The 19460-nt window shown below is 44.7% G+C and overlaps 1 protein-coding gene across 9 annotated transcripts in view; it reads right to left on the bottom strand.

Annotated features, from left to right (window-relative positions):
* Positions 1 to 19460, bottom strand: part of LOC111952383 (FERM domain-containing protein 5) — a 123324-nt gene that overhangs the window by 15448 nt on the left and 88416 nt on the right. For 3 of the 9 annotated variants that reach the window (XM_023970997.2, XM_023970991.2, XM_023970992.2), the window contains exons 2-7: positions 11599 to 11715; positions 10733 to 10775; positions 10370 to 10390; positions 9819 to 9897; positions 3770 to 3867; positions 1325 to 1448 (exon numbers count right to left, since the gene is read on the bottom strand). In XM_023970997.2, coding sequence (XP_023826765.1) covers positions 1325 to 1448; positions 3770 to 3867; positions 9819 to 9897; positions 10370 to 10390; positions 10733 to 10775; positions 11599 to 11715 — 482 coding nt within the window. Of the gene's footprint in view, positions 1 to 1324; positions 1449 to 3769; positions 3868 to 9818; positions 9898 to 10369; positions 10391 to 10732; positions 10776 to 11497; positions 11716 to 19460 lie in introns of those variants that run through there. The other 6 variants (XM_023970993.2, XM_023970998.2, XM_070435213.1 and 3 more) reach the window with 6 other exon arrangements.

The raw sequence follows: 19460 nt of genomic DNA, 5'->3' as shown, positions 1-19460 counted from the left end.
GCCTTGCGGAAGGATAAATAGCTCATTCATTATGGCTAAACCATTATCCATGCGGCCTCAATCACATGACCTTCAGAGTCCTGAGGGAGAGCGTGAAGGATCAGTGTGGTAAGTCTCTGTCACAGCCTGTGTATCATCATGAAGAAACCCTCAGTGATGCTTAATCTGCTAACCTGTGTATCATCATGAAGAAACCCTCAGTGATGCTTAATCTGCTAACCTGTGTATCATCATGAATAAACCCTCAGTGATGCTTAATCTGCTAACCTGTGTATCATCATGAAGAAACCCTCAGTGATGCTTAATCTGCTAACCTGTGTATCATCATGAAGAAAACCTCAGTGATGCTTAATCTGCTAACCTGTGTAATCATGCAAGAAACCCTCAGTGATGCTTAATCTGCTAACCTGTGTATCATCATGAAGAAACCCTCAGTGATGCTTAATCTGCTAACCTGTGTATCATCATGAAAGAAACCCTCAGTGATGCTTAATCTGCTAACCTGTGTATCATCATGAAGAAACCCTCAGTGATGCTTAATCTGCTAACCTGTGTATCATCATGAAGAAACCCTCAGTGATGCTTAATCTGCTAACCTGTGTATCATCATGAAGAAACCCTCAGTGATGCTTAATCTGCTAACCTGTGTATCATCATGAAGAAACCCTCAGTGATGCTTAATCTGCTAACCTGTGTAATCATCATGAAGAAACCCTCAGTGATGCTTAATCTGCCTAACCTGTGTATCATCATGAAGAAACCCTCAGTGATGCTTAATCTGCTAACCTGTGTATCATCATGAAGAAACCCTCAGTGATGCTTAATCTCCTAACCTGCTGGCAGAGAAAGTGATGCGTGTGCATGTTTGTGTGTGTGCGTTGTGTGCACACTACCTTCTCCTACTTCATTAGGTGTGTTGCATTGCACTCCCTACCAGATCATTAGTACACTAATGACTGTACTAATGAAAGGTAGTACTCATTTGTGTGCTCAAAATTCCACCATCTCAACCCTGCTTTCTATAAAACCCTTAAATAACAGAGGGACATTAGCCAGTCTAACTACCTGTTTCTGCTAGTTGCAAGCTTTAGAAGATTTTCCATTTGATTAAACAAATGTTTGAGAAAAGGGTGAAGGAACTAGTCTCCAAGATGATAACAATTACAGCGCTTTGAGATTTATTTTAAATGAATAGTGCTATAAAAGTTGAATCACTTGTAAGTGCTTTGAGTTGTCTTATAGGTTGAATGTTGTGTGTATGCATGAACGTGCATGCATGTGTGAGTGGTTGAGAGAGACCCAGGAACAGTGGATTGGTCCTTACATCAATTCTGTCTTGTGTATATCTGAGATTCGTCTCTCCAGCTTCTCTGAATGTTTTGGAAAGAACTGGAATTTAGAGCTGTATCCTTCAGGATGTTTCCCAGGGTCATAGTCCCCAATCTCAGCTGGAACACAGAGATAGAAAAATGTTCATGAAATTATATACCATTTCACAGCACCACACTCTAACCCTACATGGTTACATACAGTATATACAGTAATATGTCTAATATCCACATCATKCCATGTGTTGGATCACAGGCAGCAGAGCTCTGAAATGACAACATTTTAAACTGGCCCAGGGTTGCTGTTGTGACTTCATGCAGCACTGAAGTCCCTGACAATTATTTCCCCCAGCGAGCGAGGACAAGGAGGTGACCAGGCAGCACATCTTTAATTCAACAGCAGCCCCTCCTGAACAGAGCAAGGGCACCTGCCAAGGGACCTGATACTGCACTTTCTGCAGACTTTGGCTCGCTCGCTGTACCCCTCAAACATACAGCCTGCCTGTTTTAAGAGGGTCTACTGTGTGTGAGCTCCATGCTTACATGAGAATGCTGTTCATTGACTACATCTCAGCATTCAACACCATTGACACTAAGCTCAAGGAACAAATGGATCCAGGACTTGCTGACAGGCAGACCCCAGGTTATTTATATTTATTAACCTTTATTTAACTAGGCAAGTCAGTTAAGAACAAATTCTTATTTACAATGACAGGCTAGGAACAGTGGGTTAAYTGCCTTGTTCAGGGGCAGAACGTCAGATGTTTACCTTGTCAGCTCAGAGATTCGATCCACCAACCTTTCAGTTACTGGCCCAACACTCTAACCACTAGGCTACCTGCCGCCCCTGGTAGTGAGGTTAGGCAACAACACCTCCGCCACGCTGACCCTCAACATGGGGGGCCCCCCAGGGGTGTGTGGTCTGCCCCCTCCTGTACTCCCTGTACACCCACGACTGCGTGGCCGCGCATGACTCCAACACCATCGTTAAGTTTAACGATGACACACTGGTGGTGGGCCTGACGTTGACTGCGATGAAACAGCCTACAGGGAGGAGGTCAGAGCCCTGTCAAGAGTGGTTCCAGGAAAACAGCCTCTCCCTCAATGTCAGCAAAACAAAGGAGCTGATCGTGGACTACAGGAAACAGAGGGGGGAGGGTCAAAAACATCAAGTTCATTGGCCTGGACATCACAGATGACCTGACATGGTCCAATCACACCAACCACCGTTGTGAGGAAGGCGCAACAGTGCCTCTTCAACCTCAGGCGACTGAAGAAATACGTCATGGGCCCACGGGTCCTCAAGAAGTTCTACAGTTACACCATCGAGAGCGTCTTGACCGGCTGCTTCACCACCTGGTACGGCAACTGCACCACCTTCAACCAGAATGCTCTACAGAGGGTGGTGAGGACGGCCCAATACATCACTGGGGGCGAGCTCCCTGCCAGGCAGGACGTCTACTCCAGAGGGTGTCGGAGGAAGCCCCAAAAGATAATCAAGGACTTCAGTCGCCCGAGCCACAGACTGTTCACTCGGTTACCATCTGGCAAGCGGTATCAGAGCATTGGGTTTCGGACCAACAGGTCCCTAGATGTCTTCCTGCATAGACCTGCACCTTAGAGACTATTTGCACCTTAGAGATTATTTCCACTGACTACCCACACATCCAAACCTTACACACTAACGTACGCCCAAACATACACTCAGAACACACACGCAGACATGCACACACACAGTCAAAGCTGCTGTTCTAGTATATACTATTTATTCTACTGTGTGACCAAGTCACTACCCACTTTATATTTGTAAATACAGTGTAATACATTCCATTATTACTATGCATACTACCTCTCCTATTACTTCTATTAATAGTTATTTTGGACTTGACTATTTTTATTGCTGTTAATGTAATTGAATAATGTAATTGAATAATACTGCATTGTTGAGGGAGCAAGYACATAAGCATTTCATTGCACCTGCTGTAAACTGTGTACGTGACGAATACAATTTGCTTTGATTTTAAACAGCTAACGATAGTGCTGATAGCAAGATGCCTGATAATCATGTTGAAGACCTTATAACCTAGCACGACAACCTCATGTTTATGCATTCAAAGCATTGATCTTACTTATCAGCCGTCCCATCTTTATTTGTCAGCTATGGTTTGACAGTGTAAATTAGTATGGCGGTGCACATGTTGTCTGCATGAAATTCTAATTTYATACTTTTTAGTATACAGTAGAGATCAGTCAATACAGAGGTAAGAAACCCACAGGACATATCATTTGCATTACAAACTGATTACACTATAATCCAGGTATTTTTTTCCTGGCTGGTATTTATCTCGATGGTGGGGTGACTGGCAGGGGAAAAGTAATTTGAAAATACAGTCCAGAGAGTGGGGCAGGCAAATCCAGCCTGTCAACTCCTGTCACTGTACCTTGCAGGATGAAGGCAGCCAGCATGGCAGCATCCGATGTCTTACACAGGAGGCGGCCATGGTACAGATCTCTCTTGATCTGCAGGAAGACTAAATATCTGTGACCAGAACAGAGAGGGGAAAGAAGGTCAGAGGTCATGAAACTCAGTCACACGTCTACTTTAATGAGATTCATCAATATTACAGACACATATTTTGAGATCTATTGCAAAACAACAACATGGCAAGACATCACCACTGACAAACTCAAAAGAATGTTGATTTTCAGATTCCCTTGGGTGCTTTGAATAAAAAATTATAGATTTTGCACAAAATGTGCTTTCTGTTTCTGGGGAAAGGATGTTTAAATTCGTTTTGGGGACAGGGTTTGGTAGGAAAGGTCCTGAGGCAAACTGCTGCTATTGTCGACTGACTGTGTTACTGTTCAAGCCTACAGATTAGAACCCAGATGGGACCAGGGCCTCCCAGAACACAGCAGCACTGGCTGCCAGATACACAGCTGCACTGGCTGCAGACTGAGAAACACCTGGAACAATGCAGCTACACTGGCTGCAGACTGAGACTAACACCTGGAACAATGCAGCTACACTGGCTGCAGACTGAGACTAACACCTGGAACAATGCAGCTACACTGGCTGCAGACTGAGACTAACACCTGGAACAATGCAGCTACACTGGCTGCAGACTGAGACTAACACCTGGACAATGCAGCTACACTGGCTGCAGACTGAGACTAACACCTGGAACAATGCAGCTACTACTGGCTGCAGACTGAGACAAACACCTGGCAATGCAGCTACACTGGCTTGCAGACTGAGATAACCTGGACAATGCAGCTACACTGCTGCAGATGAGACTAACACCTGGAACAATGCAGCTACACTGGCTGCAGACTGAGACTACACCTGGAACAATGCAGCTACACTGGCTGCAGACTGAGACTAACACTGGAACAATGCAGCTACACTGGCTGCAGACTGAGACTAAACACCTGGAACAATGCAGCTACACTGGCTGCAGACTGAGACTAACACCTGGAACAATGCAGCTACACTGGCTGCAGACTGGACTAACACCTGGAACAATGCAGCTACACTGGTGCAGACTGAGACAACACTGGAACAATGCAGCTACACTGGCTGCAGACTGAGACTAACACTGGAACAATGCAGCTACACTGGCTGCAGACTGAGACTAACACCTGGAACAATGCAGCTACACTGGCTGCAGACTGAGACTAACACCTGGAACAATGCAGCTACACTGACTGCAGACTGAACTAACACCTTGGAACAATGCAGGTGTTAGCAATGGTTTCTGTACAGGTTTGCCCATTTAAAGATTCTGAAAGTGAATGTAACATGTGAAAGAAACGGTTTAATGGACCATTTGGAGAGACGACCAAATGGACCCCAGATTCCCCTGACACCAACTTGACACAACCAACACCAAAATAAGTCCAGGAGAACCCATGTGAATGCGAAAAGACACGTGTGCTCGGCTGTAACTTTGTAATCTWGACCAGCTCCACAACAGTTGATAGCATATCACTTAAGGAGCCATATGTGTTAAAAAAACTACCTCTCTCTGGGTGACACCAGTAAATCACCGATGCTGTACCCTGCCAATTTTCTGCCCTACATTTATTTTGTCTTTTTATCTGCCTTTCACACTTCTGCTGTCGGTAGATTTGTTGAAGGGCAGCCGTGAATTTAAATGAATATTTTACCCATCCCTATCCTCTTCCCTCATTGTGTGGTCTAACCATTGTGTTATATATTATACAGTATCCTTTCAGTATTTGATTAACAAGGAAACAATATTGAAAAAGACATGTCATTGATTTGTATCATTTACCCTCCTTTTACCGTTCCTCTCCCTGACCTCCAACTAGATGAGGTGGTCTATCCCTCCCTGCCACTCTCATAATCTCTCTCTCTATCTCTCTTTTCCTCAGCCTTCACTCCCCTGTTCCCCTCCCTCTCCCACTCCATCAGAACCTCTCACACATACACAATCCACACAATTCATTATCTGCATTCAGCATTCTATGTTCATTTCATCACACCCAAGTGAATGAATCCCTAGACAGTAATGAATATGAGATGTCAAACACCTCATATGAAACAGGCTAGGTGTGTATGCCTCCTTTCAACACATACACACACATTGTAACAGACATAATCAAACACACGTACCGATACACAGACAAAAGAAACACACTCATACTCAATTGCACATGTACTGTGCATTCAGAAAGTATTCAGACCCTTCACTTTTTCCACATTTTGTTACGTTACAGCCTTATTCTAAAATTGATTAAATAAAACATTTTCCTAATCAATCTACACACAATACCACTTAAGGACAAAACAACTCGAAATTGAGCTCAGGTGCATCYTGTTTCCATTGATCATCCTTGAGATGTTTCTACAACTTGATTGGAGTCCACGTGTGGTAAATTCAATTGATAGGACATGAATTGGAAAGGCACACACCTGTCTATATATGGTCCCACAGTTGACAGTGCATGTCAGAGCAAAAACCAAGCCATGAGGTCGAAGTAATTGTCCATAGAGCTCCGAGACAGGATTGTGTCAAGGCACAGATCTGGGGAAGGGTACCCAAAAAAAAGTCCAGCATTGAAGGTCCCCAATAACACAGTGCCCTCCATCATTCTTAAATGGAAGAAGTTTGGAACCACCAAGACTCTTCCTACAGCTGGCCGCCCGGCCAAACTGAGCAATCGGGGGAGAAGGGCCTTGGTCAAGGAGGTGACCAAGAACCCAATGGTCACTCTGACAGAGCTCCAGAGTTCCTCTGTGGAGATGGGAAAACCTTCCAGAAGGACAACCATCTCTGCAGCATTCCACCAATCAGGCCTTTATGGTAAAGTGGCCAGACGGAAGCCACTCAGTAAAAGGCACATGACAGCCCGCTTAGAGTTTGCCAAAAGGCACCTAAATGACTCTCAGACCATGAGAAACAAGATTATCTGCTCTGATGAAACCAAGATTGAAACTCTTTGGCCTGAATGCCAAGCGTCACGTCTGGAGGAAACCTGGCACCATCCCTATGGTGAAGCATTGTGGTGGCAGCATCATTCTGTGGGGATGTTTTTCAGCGGTAGGGACTGGGAGACTAGTCAGGGTTGAGGAAAAGATGAACGTAGCAAAATACAGAGAGATCCTTGATGAAATCCTGCTCCAGAGCGCTCAGGACCTCAGACTGGGGCGAAGGTTCAATTTCCAACAGGACAACGACCCTAAGCATACAGCCAAGACAACGCAGGAATGGCTTCGGGACAAGTCTCTGAATGTCCTTGAGTGCCCAGCCAGAGCCCAGACTTGAACCTGATCGAACATCTCTGGAGAGACCTGAAAATAGCTGTGCAGCGACGCTCCTCATCCAACCTGACAGAGGTTGAGAGGATCTGCAGAGAAGACTGGGAGAAACTGCCCAAATACAGGTGTGACAAGCTTGTAGCGTCATACCCAAGAAGACTCGAGGCTGTAATCGCTGACAAAGGTGCTTCAACAAAGTACTGATTAAAGGATCTGAAAACATATGTCAATGTGATATTTCAATTTTTTTATTCTATAAAAATTTGTAGAAATTTCCAAAAACCTGTTTTAGCTTTGCCATTATGGGGTATTGTGGGTAGATTGATGAGGAAAAAAACTATTGAATCAATTTTAAAATAAGGCTGTAATGTAACAAAATGTGGAAAAAGTGAAGGGGTACTTTCCGAATGCACTGTACTTGCTTCTTTGATGTCATCATCAGGAGGTAGAAATCAGAGCGTATCAGAGGGTGTTTAAAGGCCCTATTGAGGGCACAGAGAGGCTTTTCTGGGTGACCTCATTGCAGACTGCACAGGGGATGAGGGAGTCAGGCGAAGAACTGTGCAAAAATGATTCCAATCTGAGCTAGCTGGGGGCTAATCATGTATCATTTAGAGGAGTCTGCTAGCCGTCACTGACCCTCAGTCCTCCTCCTTCCCTGCCTTCCCTCAACAGCCAGCCAGTCAGCCGGCCAGAGAGACCAACTGAGAGCACAGCCCAGCTACACAGCCTCCCAATTTAGCATACATTTCTGAGAACAGGCTCGCCCGCCAGCTTACTTAGGAAGGCTCTTTTTAATATTTATCGCACTATTTTAGACACAAAGTGCTCAGAATTGTTTTATTATGGAGGCCCTTCAATAATGACTAGAAAAACTAAAAATACTGTATGTGCATTCAGCAGGCAAACACTTCTGGAGAAAAAGAAAAGTATGAGAAAAGGTGATAAGCAGAGGGTACTTTGAAACTGCTTTTGAAAAGGCAAAAGTTATTAAAAGATTTTATACACCRAACCATAGCTGCTCTACCTTACTTCTTCTTTATACTAGAGCAGTGGTTCCCAAACTTTTATAGTCCCGTACCCCTTCAAACATTCAACCTCCAGCTGCGTACCCCCTCTAGCACCAGGGTCAGCGCACACTCAAATTGTGTTTTTTTGCCATCATTGAAAGCGATACAATAAATGTATTAAACATAGAATGAGTGTGAGTTTTTGTCACAACCCGGCTCGTGGGAAGTGACAAAAAGCTCTTATAGGACAGGGCACAAATAATAATATAATAATAATCAATAATTTTGCTCTTTATTTATCCATCTTACATAAAACCTTATTTGTTCATCAAAAATTGTGAATAACTCACCACAGGTTAATGAGAAGGGTGTGCTTGAAAGGATATACATAACTCTGCAATGTTGGGTTGTATTGGAGAGTCTCAGTCTTAAATCATTTTCCACACACAGTCTGTGCCTGTATTTAATTTTCATGCAAGTGAGGGCCGAGAATCCACTCTCACATAGGTACGTGGTTGCAAAGGGCATCAGTGTCTTAACAGCACGATTTGCCAAGGCAGGATACTCTGAGCGCAGCCCAAACCAGAAATCTGGCAGTGGCTTCTGATTAAATAGAATTTTCACAGAACCGCTTGTTGCAATTTCGATGAGACTCTCTTGTTCAGATATCGGTAAGTGGACTGGAGGCAGGGCATGAAAGGGATAACGAATCCAGTTGTTTCGTCCGTTTCTGGAAAGTACCTGCGTAATTGCGCACCCAGCTCACTCAGGTGCTTCGCTATATCACATTTGACATTGTCCGTAAGCTTGAGTTCATTTGCACACAAAAAAATCATACAATGATGGAAAGACCTATGTGTTGTCCTTCTTAATGCAGACAGAGAAGAGCTCCAACTTCTTAATCATAGCCTCAATTTTGTCCCGCACATTGAATATAGTTGTGGAGAGTCCCTGTAATCCTAGATTCAGATCATTCAGGYGAGAAAAAACATCACCCAGATAGACCAGTCGTGTGAGAAACTCGTCATCATGCAAGCGATCAGACAAGTGAAAATGATGGTCAGTAAAGAAAACTTTAAACTTGTCTCCCCATTTAAAAAAACGTGTCAATACTTTTGCCCTTGATAACCAACGCACTTCTGTATGTTTTAAAAGCGTTACATGTTCCCTGCCCATATCATTGTATAATGCAATAGTTTTTTGTGCCTTTTCCCCAGCATTGTCCCAGCCATATCCGTGGCAGCAGGAATAATTAAGTCCTCCACAATAGTATGGGGCTTGCCTGTCCTAGCCACTCGGTAGCTCACCATATAAGACGCTTCTAGCCCCTTCTTATTCATGGTATCTGTTGCTTTTATACATGTCTTACTACTCGAAAGTCGTCTTTATTCTCGCTCCAAAAACTCCCGTGGCTTATTTTTCAAATTGTCATGTTTCGTTTCTAAATGTCTGCGCAAGAGTGAAGGTTTCCCRCGAGAGAGTAACGGTTAATGTGATTGGATGTTAATTATTTTATAGGCTACCTGTATTTGACATTGTGTTGTTATTTCGCTGAACACTAGTTGGTTTCATTTTATTTTTGGCAGTGAAACGTACCCCAGTTTGGGAATACCTGTACTAGAGGAACCCAGAGTGGTGGCTGGGGGAGTGGTTGTTGGCATTTCTTTACTTTGCTGAGCGTCAAAAAAATCCTACCTGGTTATTTCCTCTTTGAGAGCAGCGGGATCAGGAGGGTAAAACTTGACTCTGAGACACATGGTGAACGGAGGCTGGGCTGGGGGACAAAGGCTTGAGTCAGCAATGGAGAACAAAATAGTCAGGAACATTTCATGGTCAGAGTTAAAATGATTAACTGAAAAAAATGCTCTAAAAGCACCACCTTGCAAAAGTGTTCTAACATAGTGCTAACATGAATTGATGAAACCATTTCAGTTAACATATTAGCATTTCAAATGGCTACTCAATTTAAACAGAACCCATTAATTAAGCAATCTTTGAAGGTGGCACTGAAAAATTACTACCATAAATGAAAATGAGTTTCGATCTTTACTTCATATCATAGCACAGTATACAGTAGATTAGGTTAACGGAATCTCACTTAAACTCTGTATCCACAATTAGCAAGACACAGTTCATGATGATTTGCAAAGACAAGAGTGGGTGAGAGACCTTAGTGTGGATTATCTTCTGCTAGGATTTATTTGAGTTTTTTTGAGGGACAGTTCATCTTTTCTGTCCATACTCACAGTCAAATGGAGAATCTTGATCTGTTGAAATCATAATACAGTAACTTCCTACCATCTGTATTCAAATGCACAATCATTACATTTACATTTTAGCAGACACTCTTAGCCAGAGCCATGTACAGGAGAAATTAGGGTTAAGTGCCTTGCTCAAGGGCTCATGACAGATTTGTCACCTAGCTGGCTCAGGGATTTGAACCAGGAACCTCTTGGTTACTGGCCCAATGCTCTTAACCATTAGGCTACCTGCCGCCCATTAGTCAAATTACATAATGTGTCATTAGAGACCCCATGGTGATGATAACTATAATTGCTCAATTGGCAGAATGATCATAGCATGAACAGGAAGACACTCGAAATACTTACATTTCATCTGCTTGGCAATACACTTTGTGACCTCCAACCAATGCTGCATCAACAACAAAAAAGACACATGATCAAAGTGTGACAAAAGTGAAACGTCTGAAAATCCTGCTTCTACCGCCTTAACTACAGCTGAGCTGAGCTGTTACTCCTGACACCATGCTCATATCACTCCATATCACTCTACAAAAGCTAGCAGGTTAAATGCAATAGACAGGAATGACCATTCATCTAAAGACGTGTGAAAGCCTGTGTCATGTCATGTCAGCTTCGGATCTAAAACACACCAACACCATTCATGATATCAAGTCCTGATTTGTATAATTAAATCAACATCATGCTGAAGCAAATTGAACAGTGAAGGCCCATACAGATAACCTCTTTGTCTATAAATGACAGTAATGGATGTTGTATCAGATGATACTACACCAGTATGCCTGGGCCTGGCCAGACAGACAGACAGACACACTGCGGCAGTGCTCTCTAGGCTCAGTGCTGAAGGTAACTCTGGTTCTGCCAGTATATCAGGCCCTGGTTCACCCCCCTGTCCTTCTGGGAACATTAACTCCATCAAGCCCCTCTCTTCTTTGGTAATGCAGGATCAGCAGGACCTGTGTCTTGTCTCTGTGGCTAAAACACCCACTCTGAGCACATGTTAATTCATGAATCAAGCAGTGCAGCTACAAGCTATTTTTAGTGCTCTGCTGCTGCTGATGGAATGAGTGTCACTCGAATATGGTGTGTTATGAAAGAAAGAAAATAACATACATCTTCAATCTGGCCTTGTATCTCTTTGAACCGTCACCTCTACTGCAGTATGCTTCATGCAGCACACGGACACACACACACGCACGCACGCAAGCACTCACACACACACACACCCGCTGCTTGTCTGGGTCCACATATCTGATGCCAAAGTAGTCCTTCTCCAGTAGGTTCAGGTGGTGGCAGATGAGGTCGAAYAGATACTGTCCTTTAGCATCCCGCTGCAAGACAAGGAGAAAACAATAACATGAGGAACTGACAGAAAACACAAGAAAAGAGCACAACAAACTACTGTAAGCAGGCAATTTCGAGGAAATACCCCCACTTAAAGGACATAAGTGGTCCAGGGACTCAACAACTCCATTAGGACATGAGGGAGAACCTCTGCCAAAGTTTGAGTGTGAGACTAAGGGCAAGAGGGAGGTAATTTACTGATATATAAATGTGCTTCATATTTCCCAGAACCTGTGGAGATATCTAGGATTTATCCAATATTGATGACAGCCACCACAGCCATCTGCTGAGTCTGGGCCAGAAGCCCTCCATAGCTGAGAAAAAATGAGAGAGTGGATTAAGTGTGCTGAGATCTGGCTGGGTTAGACTGATGGACTGTGACCCTCCCTTGCTTGCGTGTGGGCACGCTGCCCTCAGAGCAGCAGTCTGGCACACCACACAGTGGCACAGAGGACTAGACGCAGTGGGCACACTCTTCCACTGACTCTCTCCTACACATCTGATGCCCCCGTCGGTCTCCTATATTCTGCACAGCCACGGGTGCAATTCCTATGGACTAACCCAGCCTCCCTATTGAGTCCAGACCCTCTACACTGAGTTTAATGCAAATGTTTCTTCTCCTTAAAATTACTGTACTTCTAGGCCTGTACATTTAGACAGACAAATGGTGTGTTACCGCACCTCCGCTTATTTTCTAAAGGTTAATGAAGGTTAACCAAGTATCACACAGTTTAGGTATGATGATTGGTCAAACCCATAATACACTATATACACTATATAGAGTATATTATGCTGAGAAGAATTGCATATGATTTAAAGGCATTAATTAAGGTCCCGGGTTTAAACTAAGCTAACATATGTAATTGTTTTCCGATGGTCATACCAAGGAACATTTTTGCTTTTTGATTTAGAGTTAAACCCTTTTTTTGGCACTAAAGTACTTCCATAGACTGAGTGTACAAAATATTAGGAACACCTGCTCTTTCCATGACAAAGACTGACCAGGTGAATCCAGGTGAAAGCTATGATCCCTTATTGAGTGATCATTTGTCACTTGTTAAATCCACTTCAATCAGTGTAGATGAAGGGGAGGAGACAAGTTAAAGGAGGATTTGTAAGCTTTGAGAGAATTGAGACATGGATTGTTTATGTGTGCCATTCAGAGGGTGACAAAACATTTAAGTGCCTTTGAACGGGGTATGGTAGTAGGTGCCAGACACACCGGTTTGAGTGTGTCAAGAACTGCAACGCTGCTGGGTTCTTCACACTCAACAGTTTCCCGTGTGTATCAAGAATGGTCCACCACCCAAAGGACATCCAGCCAACTTGATACAATTATGGGAAGCATCGGAGTCAACATTGCCTAGCATCCCTGTGGAACGCTTTTGGCACCTTGTAGAATCCATGCCACGACAAATTGAGACTGTTCTGAGGGCAAAGGGGGGTGCAACTCAATATTAGGAAGGTGTTCCTAATGTTTTGTACACTCAGTGCATATAATTCCATTCATCTTTTTAACAGGTACCAGGCTACCTTAAGATGAGTCTTGTGAGGCAGCATGTACGTGTTCGTAAGAGTCTCACCTTTCAATTATGGGGTCATATTACTGTGTAGCCCAAACTGTTTGTACGCCTCAGATAGAAGTTTGCAGATCGGCGGTACCTACTTCAGACAAGTCCCGTGAAGCTTGTGGGGGTCGTAGAGACAAACGGAGAACACCATCGTGCTTGTGAGAGTCTCATCTTTCCATAAAGTCATATTAGCATTAATAGCCAAAAGCGTTTGGGTGGCTCTGCCACCTTCCACCGCAGATGCGGAAAGCCAACATCGGCAGATGCGGTGGATTGAGCCCATGCAAAACAACAGATATCACTAGATTAAACAGCCCGGATTTTTGATTATGCTAATTAGATTTCCACGAGGTCGCGGGTATCGACTCTAGTTAACAGGAGATCAAAGAGAAGGCAAGGCAGAGGAGAGGATAGAAGAGGAGGGGAGACTCTGCCCACCTGCACCAGCACCAGTTTTCCCCTCCCTCGCTCATACACCACTGAAAGACCTATCATGCTCCCAGCTCTGATTACTATTTGAAATGTCACTCAAATCAACATGTTTTCCATAATAATATCCACCCTCTCTGAATTATTCCAGAAAGATAAGTTATTTGAATTTTCAGCAAACATTGCACACCACCATAATAAGTTATTTCCCTCTGGTGGAGCTTAAGGCATTTGTAAGGGCTGCTGGTATTAGCAGAAGCACAAACCAGGGATGATTACAGCTCATTGGAAACAGGGTGGTGATCCATCTGGCAGGCAGGCAACTAATACACCTCTCTACCTAGCCGACAACCTGGGAGTTATATACTGCAGACTCAGTCAGGCTGTCAGCTTAACACTGTGTCTGTTAGTCAGCTAACTAGAATAATGGCAGTGCTTCTGTGATGAGCATGTGTACCAAAACTGGGTGGACTAGAATTCTGATACACTGGCACCCCTCACAGATTACTGTGCAACATCAGGAAACGACAGACTAAATGATAACAATTATTACAATATCCTGAATCAGTACCAACGTAAAAAGTAATCTTCAAAGCAATGTTATAAAAGAAATGCAATCAATATATGTGAATGATCTGTTTATCACTCAGTGCCATTGCATTTTAATAGCTGAAGAGGATACATGCAGGTGCTGAAGTTGTGCCTTCTAGGCATGACGTGTGACATATTAAGAGGATTGCATCTCCCAGTCTTACTAATAACTGGGATGTGGATGAAGAGGTGATACATCAGTGCCAGGGAGAGAACGCAGATTAATGATCGCTCCACTGCTCTCCCTCTCCTTCTCCCTCCCCATGCCAGGGACAAACAGGCCTCACGTGCCACCTCCCTCCCTCCCCACTGGATCACTAGGGGCCGTTTAATGGAGCTTAGTAATGGGGTCAGTCAACACACATGCTCATCACAATCAAACTCATATAAGCTCATAAGTCTTCACTCAAACTTTTAAAGGAACACGYTTCCAGGTCAAGCATACAAGTATCATGATGAATCTGTCACGCTCCTATTGATAACATGTCAGCCAATGAGGACTGTTTTGTGACCTTGGAGGGGAGGATAATGTGGTTAATCCACATTTGTATCTACAGCACATCGATATCTCTAGCATTTCCCACTGTCTACATTTGCATAGCAACCAGAGATGTTCATGATGCCCTCAGTGCAGTCAGAGCTCTGCATGCCTATTTTTGGTAGTCTGACAGATGGGGAGCAGTCGACRTTAAACGCATACGATTGAAGCATGCAAAGCACAATGTGATGTGTGGGTGAACAGCAGATGATTCCCTAAATGAGCTCCTGACACAGAGGGGGCTGAGGTCTGCTGAGAATAAGACACTGACCATGCGTGGGTAACATGCTGCTGTTGGCCTGGACACCACCTGATGGCTGCTGCTGCTACTGGATCTCAATGGATCTCTCCAGTCCAGAGGACAAGAAGACATGTCCCTCCCCCTCACCATTAAGAACAGTATGACCCTTGAGCTGTGAGTGGAGGTCACCTCAGGCCAGGCTAGACCAGGGCAGTGGGCTGCTAGAGTTAGCCTCAATCACTCTCTCTGTCCTCATTGGGCCTGTGATGGCAGAGGAAGTGTCTCTTTGATCAGTAATCTCCTCAACGTCATTACTCAGGCTCCAGCTAACACACTTCAGAGAAAGCCCTGTCAGAGAAGGCTTACCGGGTGCCAAATATCAGTGCGAGCAAGCGCTGCTAACAGTCTGACCTTTCTCACAGTAAGACTTAGGGCTTGCGGACCTCCATGGGCGATCGTCACTGTCACTTCTAGACCTCTCCCTCACATCCAACTCAACCCGACATGCCTGCTTACTTGCCCCGGGCAGAAATTGAAGCGCAAAGGGGCAATACATTGCGCAAGGACACACACACACACGCTTATCAATTATGCATATTACATCCTTATAAAATAGGTATGGGACACAGATCCCTCAATAAGATCAATCACAGTCTCTCACTCTGAGTATTGACACAACATCCCATCATAATAAAACATTCTTGTTCACCTTGCATTTAGAATTAGAATTAAACTTTGTTTATTCAACTTGAATAAGTTGTATTTTATGAAAGCTGTAAATAGACAATACACATTGTTCTGAGATGCACCGGCCTCAAAAACCACCACTGKGCAGAAATCCCCGCCAAGGCGAGCCAATGACAAAGCAAAAAAGTCTGGAAGACAGTGATGTATATGGGCAAACGATGACGCATTGAGTCAGACAGGAAGCCTGGATTTTTTTGCAGACAGCAAGTGTGTTAGTATTCCATAGCACTCCTCTCCCCCTTTCTCGCTCCTTCTCCTCTCTCCCTCCCTGAGTCATTTCTCTACCCCACACAAAGCCCAGCTGCATTATTCCCCTCCAACATGCTCTGTAATTATAGGATCTGTGTGACGGTGTGGCAGGAAAAAAGTATCTAATGAATGATGCTGGTGAATTCCTAATTAAAACTAATGCAGCGTCTCTTCAGCTGGGTTGGTCAGGGGTTGTTAAAGGGTATCGACCAAACTGCCAATAGAATCCCCTGGTCTGACCATTGACTAACCAAATCAAATAGCATCTCCGATAAAGACATTGGTTTGTTCGTGTGAACAGGGATTCAGTGATTGTTGTTGTGGCAGTAGCATCTGGTGTGAAAACCTATGCATTCTGTTACCCATAGTGACATTTTACAGTTGAGTACACTTTTATTAAAAAGGGTAACAAAAGGGTTCTTTGGCCGTCCCCATAGGATAATTATTCTTGGTTCCAGGTAGAACCCCTTTGGGTTTCATGTAGAACCCTCTGTGGAAAGGGTTCTACATGGAACCCAAAAAGATTCTACCTGGAACCAAAAAGTGTTCTTCAACGGGTTCTCCTATGAGGATGGCCAAAGAACCCTTTTAGGTTCTAGATAGCACTTTCCTGTAAACAGACTGCATCCTCTGCCATCAAATCCAAAGGATGGTTCATAATAATGATTGGGGGGGAAATCAATACAGTTACATATCGGGATATTACTTTAAACAGGGAGCCAATTTGTTTTCTGACCTTTTATTTCCATGACTGATCAAAACTTGTTTTCTCATGGCTCTCTCTTGTCCCTCTGCAGCAGACATTATGGTGAGCAATATGTTTGTAACACCGAATCGCAATTAAAATCACAGTATCGAATCGCAATACATATTGAATCGCAATACATTATCGTATCGGCACCTAAGTATCGTGTAAGTATATTGCAATTCCCAGCCCTAATTCATCATAAATCATAAAAACATTTTGGCTAAACCTGTGGCAAAATGCCTGTCCTGTACTAATACTACCGTACGCATAAGTTAGTAGCATAGCCATGAAAAGGATGGATAATTCTATTAAATGTCATACTGCTTCACAAGCGTTTTCCTCTCCTGCGTGTCTCTGTTGGCTGCAGTCTTAATTTTGGTCATTAAACTGTAATTTACTGAACAATAGCTCATCCTGGAGGTAATGCTGCGCCAACAATAGCACATCTTCCATGCAATGCCCATAACGTGTCACCTTGTAAAATGGTTGGGCTGCTTTAACTGGCCAAACACCCCCGTCTCCATCATGTCGTGTTGTCCCAAACAACATCCAGAGCTCGCAGGGTATAAGGCTTCACAGACACAAAGTTGATGGAGCTCTAGCCAGATACTTGAATGGAGCAGATAGCCATAGGCCTACAACTTATACGTACAGTATGCTCAATGGCAAAAGACTGACCAGCAAAATAATCCCCAGGCATAAAACAGCATCATTGCTACCCTATTTCCTAAGGGTCCCCTTGAGTATTGAGTAGTGAATCACGGATTACAAAAAGAAAACCAGCCCCGTCGCGGACCAGGATAGCTTGCTCCCAGACAGGCTAAACAACTTTTTTGCCCGCTTTGAGGACAATACAGTGCCACTGACACGGCCCCTACCAAAACCTGCGGGCTCTCCTTCACTGCAGCCGAGGTGAGTAAAACATTTAAACGTGTTAACCTCGCAAGGCTGCAGGCCCAGACGGCATTCCCAGCCGCGTCCTCAGAGCATGCGCAGACCAGCTGGCTGGTGTGTTTACGGACATATTCAATCAATCCTTATCCCAGTCTGCTGTTCCCACATGCTTCAAGAGGGCCACCATTGTTCCTGTTCCAAGAAAGCTAAGGTAACTGAGCTAAACGACTACCGCCCCGTAGCACTCACTTCCGTCATCATGAAGTGCTTTGAGAGACTAGTCAAGGACCATATCACCTCCACCCTACCGGACACCCTAGACCCACTCAATTTGCTTACCGACCCAATAGGTCCACAGACGACGCAATCGCAACCACACTGCACACTGCCCTAACCCATCTGGACAAAGGAATACCCATGTGAGAATGCTGTTCATCGATTACAGCTCAGCATTTAACACCATAGTACCCTCCAAACTCGTCATCAAGCTCGAGACCCTGGGTCTCGACCCCGCCCTGTGCAACTGGGTCCTGGACTTCCTGACGGGCCGCCCCCAGGTGGTGAGGGTAGGTAACAACATCTCCACCCCGCTGATCCTCAACACTGGGGCCCCACAAGGGTGCGTTCTGAGCCCTCTCCTGTACTCCCTTTCACCCACGACTGCGTGGCCATGCACGCCTCCAACTCAATCATCAAGTTTGTGGATGACACTACAGTGTAGGCTTGATTACCAACAACGACGAGACGGCCTACAGGGAGGAGGTGAGGGCCCTCGGAGTGTGGTGTCAGGAAAATAACCTCACACTCAACGTCAACAAAACAAAGAGATGATTGTGGACTTCAGGAAACAGCAGAGGGAGCACCCCCCTATCCACATCGACGGGTCAGTAGTGGAGAAGGTGGAAAGTTTTAAGTTCCTCGGTGTACACATCACGGACAAACTGAATTGGTCCACCCACACAGACAGCGTCGTGAAGAAGGCCAGCAGCGCCTCTTCCACCTCAGGAGGCTGAAGAAATTCGGCTTGTCACCAAAAGCACTCACAAACTTCTACAGATGCACAATCGAGAGCATCCTGTCGGGCTGTATCACCGCCTGGTACGGCAACTGCTCCGCCCACAACCGTAAGGCTCTCCAGAGGGTAGTGAGGTCTGCAGAACGCATCACCGGGGGCAAACTACCTGCCCTCCAGGACACCTACACCACCCGATGTCACAGGAAGGCCATAAAGATCATCAAGGACAACAACCACCCAAGCCACTGCCTGTTCACCCCGCTATCATCCAGAAGGCGAGGTCAGTACAGGTGCATCAAAGCAGGGACCGAGAGACTGAAAAACAGCTTCTATCTCAAGGCCATCAGACTGTTAAACAGCCACCACTAACATTTAGCGGCCGGCTGCAACATACTGACTCAACTCCAGCCACTTTAAAAATGGGAATTGATGGAAAATGTAAAAATGTACCACGTATGCCACTTGTAAGGCATGGCCAGGGGGGGGCTTAATAAAGTAAACATATACCCACAACGCCGACCAGTAGAATACGTACGTCTATTCATCACGCATGCGCCAATCTATGAGTAAGCGATGTACCCACAGCCACGTTTAAACATCCACTATGTACAACCCTAACACTCACTCAATTAAACCACTATACCACACGGCTCTGCCGAGCCGTCGTGCCGACCACTCACATAACTAGTACCCATAGTCTAACTCTCCT

This window comes from Salvelinus sp. IW2-2015, linkage group LG26 (assembly GCF_002910315.2).
Source record: "Salvelinus sp. IW2-2015 linkage group LG26, ASM291031v2, whole genome shotgun sequence".
Classification (NCBI taxonomy): domain Eukaryota; kingdom Metazoa; phylum Chordata; class Actinopteri; order Salmoniformes; family Salmonidae; genus Salvelinus; species Salvelinus sp. IW2-2015.
Note: the sequence above shows the minus strand (reverse complement) of the source record. Positions and strands in the feature narration are given on the sequence as shown.